The sequence below is a fragment of the Etheostoma spectabile genome, chromosome 9 (genome assembly GCF_008692095.1).
Source record: "Etheostoma spectabile isolate EspeVRDwgs_2016 chromosome 9, UIUC_Espe_1.0, whole genome shotgun sequence".
Lineage (NCBI taxonomy): Eukaryota > Metazoa > Chordata > Actinopteri > Perciformes > Percidae > Etheostoma > Etheostoma spectabile.
Window position 1 is genome coordinate 15,550,430 of NC_045741.1, and position 10,743 is coordinate 15,561,172.

General features: G+C 40.8%; 2 protein-coding genes across 2 annotated transcripts in view; one reads left to right on the forward strand and one right to left on the reverse strand.

The window, feature by feature from the left end:
- Positions 1-611: 611 nt before the first annotated feature.
- Positions 612-6,113, forward strand: LOC116695017 (prostaglandin E2 receptor EP4 subtype). The gene is made up of 2 exons (XM_032525055.1): positions 612-1,876; positions 2,272-6,113. The coding sequence occupies exons 1-2, from the start codon at positions 926-928 to the stop codon at positions 2,596-2,598; spliced, it is 1,278 nt and encodes a 425-aa protein (XP_032380946.1). The 5' UTR covers positions 612-925; the 3' UTR covers positions 2,599-6,113.
- Positions 6,114-6,809: 696 nt separating this feature from the next.
- The window catches only part of slc35e1 (solute carrier family 35 member E1), a 9,158-nt gene continuing 5,224 nt past the window's right edge, over positions 6,810-10,743 (reverse strand). Inside the window, exons 3-6 of the mRNA XM_032525056.1 lie at positions 10,188-10,325; positions 9,896-10,021; positions 9,527-9,772; positions 6,810-9,049 (exon numbers count right to left, since the gene is read on the reverse strand). Coding sequence (XP_032380947.1) covers positions 8,822-9,049; positions 9,527-9,772; positions 9,896-10,021; positions 10,188-10,325 — 738 coding nt within the window. The 3' untranslated portion in view covers positions 6,810-8,821. The remainder of the gene's footprint in view (positions 9,050-9,526; positions 9,773-9,895; positions 10,022-10,187; positions 10,326-10,743) is intronic.

A 10,743-nucleotide genomic window follows, 5' to 3' on the forward strand; every position in this document is an offset into this window, starting at 1 on the left:
CCCAAATTGACGGTCGTCTGAGAAATGAGAGTTTTGGATAATGTTCAGCTTTTTTTTGCTAAAATATACAATATACAATATGCAAAATATATAAAACATACAACTGAGGAAGCCCAGTGACGAGCCAATAGCAACCAGATCATGTGTTGAACTTGTCATTACCCATAGTGCTTTTTTAAATGGTCTCAATGTTTTGTTTTATTTTATGTGAATACTATTTTACTAGAAGAGTAGCTTAGTATTTGAAGTAATGCAGTACTGCATTTAGTTTCCATGCTTAGGCTATTGTGTTTCCATAACAGTGGCGAGTGATGTGTTAAATCAGAATAGGTAAAACAATGGCTACATATGGGCCTACGTCTTTGCCAAGCGCCTACCAGAACAAAAGCATCAATAAAATTGTGGGGAGGTTCATGCCTTTCTATAACTGTCTATGCCTTCATCCCAACAACTTAGGCTCATTGAAATATGTATTATTAGGGAGGTTTAAGTATTTTTGACTAAAGATCGTTAACTCATCCGATGTCCTTTGAATTAAAAATGAACAGTTCCTTATTGATACAAGTTAATCAAAATTGTTGCAGTTATTACAATTTCTGCATCCAAATATGACTCATGTCTAACTGGGTGAGAAACGTCTTCTGAAGCCTCTTCTGTCTACATCATCGTTTTATATTTACTCACCAAACAGTCAAGTAAACTTCCTGACAGGCTGCCACAAATATTACGCAGGACTGTGATGACACCAACATTGGCAGATCATGCCTCATCTGTGGAGAGTGAAGGAAAAAAACACAAACTTTCTTCCTGTTTGTTTATCGCTCAGAGCATCCCATCCCTTCAGTAAGACCTCCCGCCTCTCAGCTCACAGCTGTGAGCAACGACCTCTGGTTAATTGCATCTGGATTACTGGAAAGCAGAGGGGATGAGACTACCAGAGAAAATACCCCTGCTGAGTCCTTATCTTCTGTTACAGGGCGTTAAAAGGGAAATGCACTCTCAAATCCACAACAGACCAAAGGGAATATCGCTAACACACACCAGCCCATGGGTGTATTTGGCGATGGAGAGTCCCAACTTTACGCACAGATCTGTTTCCTTAAACGACACGTCTGTTCGGAATTCACAAATGACCAGCGTCGAGACAGCAATCGCTTTACCCATTTTTATGTTTGCTGGAGGCGCCATTGGGAATATAATTGCAATAATCGTCCTTTCAGTGTCAAAACAGGAGAGAAAATCTTCAGCTTTCTACACGCTGTTGTGCGGTCTGGCGGTGACGGACCTGCTGGGCACCTGCCTGGCCAGTCCGCTCACCATAGCCAACTACCTGGACCACAATGTGCTGAAGGACCACCATGTCTGCGAGTTTCACTCTTTTTTGCTGCTGTTTTTCGGTTTAACAGGACTGAGCATCATATGCACCATGGCAGCAGAGCGGTACCTGGCTATATGCTGCCCGTACATCTACCAGCGGTGGGGGGTGGACCGACGCTTTGCGCAAAAGTTCCTTTTCTTTATTTACATCAGTCATATCTTCTTCTGCTGCCTCCCAATGATGGGCATGTCGGTGAGCAAGCTGCAGCCGTCCGGGACCTGGTGCTTCATCGACTGGGAGACACACGAGCCTGTGGCCGCCGCTTACTCCGTCCTGTACGGCGCCGTCAGCCTGCTGCTCATCCTGGGCACCATCGTGCTGAACCTGGCGGTGTGCGGAGCTCTGCTGCTGATGCGCCAGAGGACCGTGCAGCGGCCCGTCACCAGAGCCAGCGTCCGGGAGAGGTGGAGGGCTCTGTCCTCGGCTGCAGAGACGCAGATGATCGCGGTGCTGGTGATGACCTCCGCGGTGGTTCTGGCCTGTTCAGCCCCGTTGGTGGTGAGTCAGTGTGGGACTGTAATTAGCCAGTAATTGGTTCTTGATGTTCCATACGATATCCTATGCATGGAGCAGCACAACATGAGGAGAAGCCTCAATTTGTTCTATCTATAAAATGTAACTAATGTAAAAGGCTGGTTCAACTATTAAAGAGCAGATATGCCAAACAGGTTAGTTACCAGTGATGTGGTCTACATTTTATCATAGGGTCCATATAGTTTTTTCTTACTGTTTTATAGGAAATTAAGGAATGACAACCATGATTTGAGCTGGGAAACCTGACAAATGTGAAAAGAGAACATATTCCAGTACATACTTGCAGACATTACAGGATTTATAAACTCTTATTTACAGTATGAATATCTGAGCTATAGTAACTTGTTTTTCTCTTTAAGGTCCGTGTGTTTGCCAACCGTTTCATGCTGAAAAATGACCCCAAAGCTGACCTTTCTGCCATCCGAATAGCCTCTGTTAACCCCATCCTCGACCCCTGGATCTACATCCTCCTTAGGAGGTCTCTTTTTCGGCGATTACTAAGTCTATCCAGGCGAGGTAGCAGCACTCGCAGAGGTTCATCTTCTACAACACAAAGGGATCTGTTTGATCCTGATCTCATGAGGGACAGCCACGTGTTCACCCAGCTGATGTGCAACACAAACATTATAACTCAGCTGCCTGCCACCGTCAAATTTACTGCGTACAACACAGAGAGTCAGACATAAAACAGACTGAAGATGTCTTCGACATCCATGAATATTTGCTGCTCTCTCCGGCTCCAAGCAGCTCGATGCAGGGACTTCGTCTCAGAGTTGTTGTCAGTGGCATGCAAAGACTGGGACGTCTCTGTGGGTCCACTGGACAGGACCCTCAGGGCTCCTGTAGGATCATTTATGAAATGAGAGTCAACGGCTGCTCTGCATCTACATAGATGTCTCCTTCAGTGACATGGGACAGATGAGGAAAAACTAACTTTGATGTAATTACCAAAGTGTTACAAGACATGACCAAACCTTTAATTTGTGCCTTAGTCAGACCACCCATCCTCCCTCAGTTACTGCCATGTGCATGGGAAACCTCTCAGAAGTTAGTTTTGCAACAGGAGAGAAATTTGAAAGGCTGATGTGAGCTTGATGAAGCACTGACTTAATGCTACTGAGCTAGCTTGGGCCTTAGTGTCTTTCGTCTTCTCGGTTGGACTGTTTTAGTCTTGAATGGAACTCCTGTTGCTGTTGGTGTTGACCACCTTGACCCTCTTATTATATTTCACCGTAATAATTGATTTAAACCACATTGGTCCTGTCAGTGGTAATGATTAGAAATGAAAAGATAAAACTCTTAACTATAGGCAAAGAGGGCATCATATAGGGACTATTATACCCTGTTCAGTTCAGAGTTCTTTATTGTCCCTCAAGGGAACACTGGATTTGTAGTTGGAGGTACACAAAACAACAAAATCAGGCACAAAACTTCAAAACATCCTTGTAGCACACAGCCAACAGATTGATTGAGTGAACAATTTCAACACTTAAAAAGTGGACAGTGTAAAAAAAAAAGAAAAAAATCCCTTGAGATTGTCTGGAAAAGTAATTTCTAAGGGTGTTACTGAGAAGGCCTAAGTGACACTAATTAAAACATTCAAGAAGTGTGCAAGTTAACAACTTTAATTGCACAAGGAACAAAATACATTTTAATGGTTTGTTTTTGCTCTAGGGAGCCAACATCTCTGCCTAGAGGGAAGAGGAATGAATTCCTTTAAGAGTGGGTGGTCAGAGCTGGACCAACCACATTTTTTTTTTAGGATTAGTTCTTTATTGTCAGGACAGCTGAATACATGAATGAGGAAAGAGAGGGGGAATGCTATGCAGCAAAGGGCCACAGGTCAGAGTCGAACCCTCTGCGTTGAGGACTAAACCTCTATATATTGGCGCCCGCTCTACCAACAGAACTATCCGAGCGTCCCTTCTGTAAAATGTGCCTGTCGCACATCTTTGTTAAAGAGAGATGCTGTGTGCCGATTATCTTACTGGATAATGCTACAGGCCTATCTATTTTCTGTAGCACGTGGTCTGTGGCATTCAGTTTTTCAGGTCAGGTTCTGTTTTTTTTTTATTTGAAAAACATAACTCACAGTCAGTCACAGAGTTTCAGTCGGCCATCAACTATTTTTTTTTTAGTCTCGTATCATTAGACTTTAACTATATCACTGCTGAACTTACATGTGCATGTGCACTGGTAAGAATGCGGTACAGGGAGTTTTGGCCATGCAGGGAGGGAGGCAACATACTGGTAACTGCTGCATGACAACCTTTACAAATCTTGTAAAAGTGCTCACATACATTTTGATAGGACTTCAAATTAAACTTAAATTGATGCATTAAAAACGAAATTGACCACTAGGGGGCAGAAAGACTCCAAAACAAGGAATCTGATGAAAATAGGAGATGAAACAGTTTAAACTGGAATATAGGGCTTTGCTCCTTGATGCCAGGCAGAGGAAAGCACATTTTTGCAATTTGTCCAACTTTTCCTGCAATTAAAGGGTATTAAAAAGCATAATGTATAAATACATATAACATTTAATATGTTCAGTATTCCATAATGCATTTATTCCTTCCCAACATTTAAAAATAGCATTTACTAAACATAAGCAGACAAGACTGTGCAAAGCTGCACCGCTGTACATTTTTGTACCTTGACACCATAAATAAAAATCTATTAACATCGGTTAAGTAAAAAGTCTGCCTCGAAATCCAAGATGCACAAAAATAATTAGTTTTACAAAGTAAGCTCCTCTTTTTCCATTCATTAACATTTACATCCCAGTTAAAAGCTTTACAGAAGAGAGCCAACATTCAAATGAGCAGTGTTCTCCCAGTTTACTGTACAGAAACAGCCAGCATGAAACAAAACAACTAAACCATAAAGAAACTCATTAAGAGTTTATGAATTTTTACATCTTGACCACCTGGAAACAATGCCCCCATCCTGTGGTGGATCAGTTATTGATAACTGCGTTGGAGAAAATGAGGAAGGAAAATCATAAAAAAAAAAACCTTAACTGCAGCTGCAGACAGCGAGATTTAAAATGTTCAAATATGACTTGCGCTGCTTTCTGCAGGTTGCAGTGAACAGTGCATGCTTGCACTATGAAGGGATTGTGTTACTTTCTTGAATGGTTTTGTTTGGATGTTGTCCGTCAATGTCACACTGCTGTTTAACATCATCACATTTCTCAGCTGTTGATAAATTTAGATTGGTTTTCATTTACTCACCCCTCACAATGACAAAGTATTTTACTTTGATCGTCACCTCATGTATTACACCAATCTGATATGCAGATGAGGTGTATCCTTTTTTAGGTTAGCAATTAAAAGGCTTTTCAAAAAAAGGATTACAATTGTTCCTTCAAAAAAAAAAAATTGAGGACTAAAAAGGCGCTAATTCCAAAAAAATGTTTTAAAAAAAGAGATAAGGATGCACCTGTCATAGACAACATTTCAAGAAAACATGAAAGATGCTCTGTAATTATATATGATTTAGAGCTATAGTTGATTGCGTAGTGTTAAGGAATTCAATCTCAACTGGTACTCTTTAAGTAGTATTTTCAGACATCTGGTTCCTCAGAACAGTGGTAGACACTAGGGAGAAGTTACAGTGAAATAAGCAATATCGATATGTGTCTCGTTGTCAAACAAATGATATCCAATCTTCTTAAAGCTCTGCTTTGGTCTTTACCAACTACGTATAAATATCTGCCACTTTGTTCTGCAGTCACTCAGTCAATCTGTCTGCTGTTTAGTGTTAGGAAGGTAGCATATAAGCAGAGTTTATTAGTTGATGAGAGCATTTTCCTTTTCTAACACAAGATATGTGCGGCTGCAAAACCAAACAATCATAAAGCCATCGATAAAGCTGCAGAGAGGGGTGCTAATTCTCGGCTTTTTCGTCATGTAATTCATGTTAATATAGAAAATGTTGGCATTAAAGTGTTGAGGTTTTCCTAACAGCTGAATTGTAAAGACTACCATCTGACTTGACTGTACTTGATGCAGACACCAGAGTTCTCGGGTTTTAATCCAACTCCTTTGTACTTTTTGAGGCTGGTGTTTATGGTGTGGTGTTTAGTTTTTGATATTTCTGCTTAGACCATGTTTCAATTTAACACACTCCAAGAACACCCAGTCCAGCCTTAAAGTGTACAATAGTCAAACACACAAACAACTACGGCAGCAGTCTTCAAAAAATAAAAAATATACATTTGAATACGTAATTATTCCAAGGCTGTTGGTAGTCACTACATGACAAAATACAGGTGTTTTCTGGCCAATCAGTGCCAACTTTATATTCTTAAAAACAGGTGGTGATTCCCTCCCTGCTGGAGAAAAAAAAAACAGAGCAGCTACTCTCTCTAAAAACAAAAAGACAATTATTGATACTAGTTTGTCTCTGGGAAACCTAGAGCGCAGTGACCCCACAGAGCTCATTTTACCTCCAGACTAAATACTGTGACAGTGTTTTAAATTTGTCAGAAGACAAACACAGTGAACTAAAAATAAAATTAAAAATAAAATTGAATATAACCACACTATCCCCTTACCCACATCTATCAGGGACTACAGCTGGGGGGAAAAAGCTCACAGGCTACAACTGGCACTTTTACAACAATTCAATTAACGTGCGTTGTCCCCACGAAATAATTGAGAAGTATTACAACGTTAATTTCAGATGGTGAGATATTTGAATTACTAAATTAAAAAAAAAAATTGCTGCAGGAAGAGAAGAGATCCTGCAAGGAGAAAAGCAAGTGACTGATGTTTACAGGAATAAATAGTTTAAGCAGTTTAAAAAAATAAAAATAAAAAAAGACCTTTGATTAATAAATGATTGATGAGTTTTGCAGACAGTTTAATTAATGATAATCAAACCTCTTGTCCACCTGAAATTACAGTCAAATCTTTAGTGGCACAAACCAAACCTATGATTTCATGCACATCTCATTTTGAATCAGTCCAGTGACCGTCTGACACCAACTTGAAAGTCAGTCTGTGTAACACATTTAGTTGTTTCATGATGTGCAAACTCGAACTGGGCCGCTGTTTAAAAAACAAACATGACAGAGCAGCTTTGGATCAGGCTGAAAGAAAGGGCCTGACAGGAGATAAAATCTCACTCTGCCTGAGAAGCTTCGCAGATCAATAAATACCAATAATCAATTAAAAAATGCATCATTTTAAATGACTTCTCCACCTCCAAACTAGGATGAACAAAATGAATTTAAACATCTATTACATTTTACAAGGTTAGACTACCAAAGAAAGATGGAACATAAGCAACCTTACAGTATGCATATTGAAAGGATGCTTTGTTTTGGTAAATCTAATTTTAACTTTGTACATTTATGCTCCAAGATTAATAAACGGTGCACTTATTTGTTATCTTGGGGAAAAGGGACAGATCTGTGGGAGTTCATTGACAGTTCTGGGTGACAGAACTGGTCTCACTCTGAAAGTTAATTTTTGATCAAAGACACAAAGGCTTTGTGTGTGTGTACTGAAAAGTACTTTGATAGTGGCAGTTAAAAACACTTGCTGAAAACAAGTGGGACTCATTTTTTTTTTACTGATCTGTGTGTAACAAGTTTACAAGCATCAGTTTCTTGCAGACACAATGAATGGATTCTTTGTTGTTGAAATTTGGGCATTTTTCGTCATCAGGCACTTGTAATTTTGAACCATGCTGGCAAATGAGTCCAGTCTAGATGCTACTGTTACCATGCCAACGTGCTCACGATGACGATGCTTACATGCTGATGTTTATTAGGTATAACGTTTACCATGTGTATCATGTAAGTACAACATGCTAGTATGCTAACCATGAAGAAAAGCGGAGACTGGTTTGCCATTAGATTTGCAGGAATTTAGTCATAAACAAAAGTATTGGACAAATTCAAATTTTGACCTAAAGATGCTGCTAGATACAAAGTCAGAGAATCACCAAATCTGATTACAGTGTATCCAGACGGGGAAATTAATTTCCAAACCAAAGTCAGGAAATCACCAAAACCATGCAGATTCATCCTGTGGGGACCATGAATTTCTGGTTATTTCTGACATTGGTATCCATTGAGCCATGCAGCTATCATGGTGAAAGACGCCAAGTGAAAGTAAGAGCAAGTGTTCCTACCATCGGACCAAAGCAAAAAAAATTAAAATTCCCCAACTTTTCTTAGGTGGCCGTCACCTAAAATCCTCCACTGTCTACAGCTGGAACACGTTTTATTCATCGAGGACATCAGATTTGGTTCTACTCACATCCTTAAATGTGCCTCATGAAGAAAAATTATACTCATACTGTACATATGCAATGCCTACAACCAAAATGTTAATGCCTTCCATTGAGATTTGTTTGTTTGTAACATGACTGTTATTTCGGTGCAATTTAGTGATCACATTAAATAATTACAGCTGACATCCATTCCTCTGAAAGTGAACAAAATAACCCCAAAAAAAAAAAAAAAATCATGGCTGGTTGTGAAAACAAAACGCAGATATTTCCAGACAATAAGGTGCAAATAATGAATCGACTACCTTTTCCATGTCCACCTGCTGTAGCACATTTCTGTGTCTGGATAACATGGCTGAATCTGACACCAAAATGTATTAAACGTGTGATTAAAGTTTTGTTTTTCCCTCAGACCATTCCATACAGTCGGTACCATACTAATAAATAAACAATGACATACAACGATGCTGTCAGAAAGTGAAGTTTAGACAGGGAGGAGCGTGGGAGAGGTCACGTCACTGGCCATCTCATTCTTCCTATCCAGAACAAACAGCACTTGCCTTCAGTCTCGTGTTTGGAGCGGGGCTGTGTCCCGCTGCCGGGAGGGCGGCTACACACAGTAATGTCTATGACAGCCACCCATCTCAAGGACAGACTCCTCCTTTACACCACGTACTGGTGATTGCTGCTGAAGTTTTTCGTGTAGGCCTGCCGGCTGTACTGGAAGTGGTCGGTCAGCACGTTGTTCCAGTTGTGATGCTGCTCTGAGCCGTGGGAGAAAGGCAATGACCCGTTGGCCTGGATATTCTCCAGCGCTGGGTTTTCAAAGGACATCAGGTCCTGCTTGGCGCTTGGCAGTAGCTTCTTCTCCTTGTTAGCGTCATACTTGGCCTGTTCGCAGAAGAGAAAAGCAAATGGATTTTGAACAACTAGATGTTTTTGGAGTATATTCCCTGGCGCTGCACCGTGGCTGCCAACAGATCCTAAATTGTTTTGGTGGGTCAAATGTTTCTCCAAAAGAATAAAAAGTGTAACTTAACTATTTACATTTAAGTCAATGGCAAACAGGCAAGTTGGACGGACAGTGACAGATACGGAAAGCTGCTCTTAGGCAGAGTATCACAAGCAGTTTACAGTTTAGGAATAGTGGCAGCTGGTTGCTATGGAAAGGAATGCAAGTGCTTGAAAACTTCCATAAATTGGACTATTATCTGCTGATGTCAGCTTGTCATATGTACGGTACATCAGCACTGGTGTAGACTTTTCAATTACAAGGAATAACAGAAGATTAATTGTTCCTTAAACTTCTACTTCTCCATCTTTCTCTCTTACTCCCTTTCCTCCATCCCAGTGGTCGGCGTTACTCACCTTGTTGTAGAGGAAGACCCCGACTATGGCCGTCATCATACCCATGACGTTTGTGAGGGATACCGGATTGCGCAGCATTAGCAGTGAGATGCTGATCACCATGATCCTCTTGGTGGCATTGGCGACGGCATAGCTGAGCGGGCTGACGATGTTCAGTACGCTAAAGGCAATGACGTTCTGAGCAAAGTTGCAAAAGCCGCTGATGAGCAGAAGAACGAAGGTACCTGACCATCCCGAGATCTCCGACTGTGAGGAAAGAAGTATGGTCAGTCTACGTTTAGTCATAAACAAGCCAGATGCTGCTGAACTCTACCACCCACAACAACAATGTGGTGCAAATGTCATGAAATAGCTGTTACTGCTACTCACCAGGTCTCCATTAACAAGAAACACAGAGAGGTCCACCAGAACCCAGGTGGGCAGCATGAAGAGAACAGCATTAAAGCCCAGGACGTTGAGAAGCCTCAAGTGGTGGATCCTTGTGTCGCGCAACACCTTTAAGAAAAAGCAGAGGAAATATTTAGTCCTGCCATTTAACTTTGATGTTATCCAGAGAATATGTTCATTGGATCATTGAGTTTTAACAGAATCATAAAAAAGATCTGTGTAAGGGTCAGTACAGCAAACATATCATGGCAGGAGACGGTGTAGCAGTGATCACCTTTTTGGAGAAGATGTTTTGCAGAGAGAAGCAGAGCGTGGCAGCCAGAGCACTGATTAGTCCTGAAACATCAAAGGACAGCTCAGTTGCTGTGGCCAGCAGCACTCCTCCAATGATGGGGATGAGCGACACATACACCTACGACAGGGACCACACAGAGGGAAAAAGTTAGGAGTCAGCAGGCACCTAAGACAAACAACACTTTAGTAGTTTCTATCTAGGACAGTAAAGTAGTAAAACACCACTTGCTTCATCAGGGAGTGCTTCCCAATTAACTTCAATATTATAGATTAAAAAAAATCATAAAGAAAATAGTCTCCAGATAAAATTGATAATGAAAGTATTTGTTAGTTGCATACTTACAAATGTGAGAGTGGCCTGTTGCCACCTAATATTTGTTTTCCAATTAGCTCAACACTGATCGGTATGAATTGCATTTTTACTGCAACTTTAGCAGGCTAATAAAAGTAAAAGTAAAGTGTGTATGGTGACATTTCCAACATTCCTCAAAGCCTAAATTCCAAAGCACAGCCACATTTCAACCTCTTATAAAAAA

What these genes read in the sequence shown, in the direction of transcription:
- LOC116695017 (XM_032525055.1), top strand. Translation starts at nt 926, where the DNA reads ATGAGACTACCAGAGAAAATACCCCTGCTGAGTCCTTATCTTCTGTTA. An exon ending in CCTGTTCAGCCCCGTTGGTG is followed by an intron (nt 1,877 to 2,271) that starts GTGAGTCAGTGT and finishes TTTCTCTTTAAG; the next exon opens with GTCCGTGTGTTTGCCAACCG.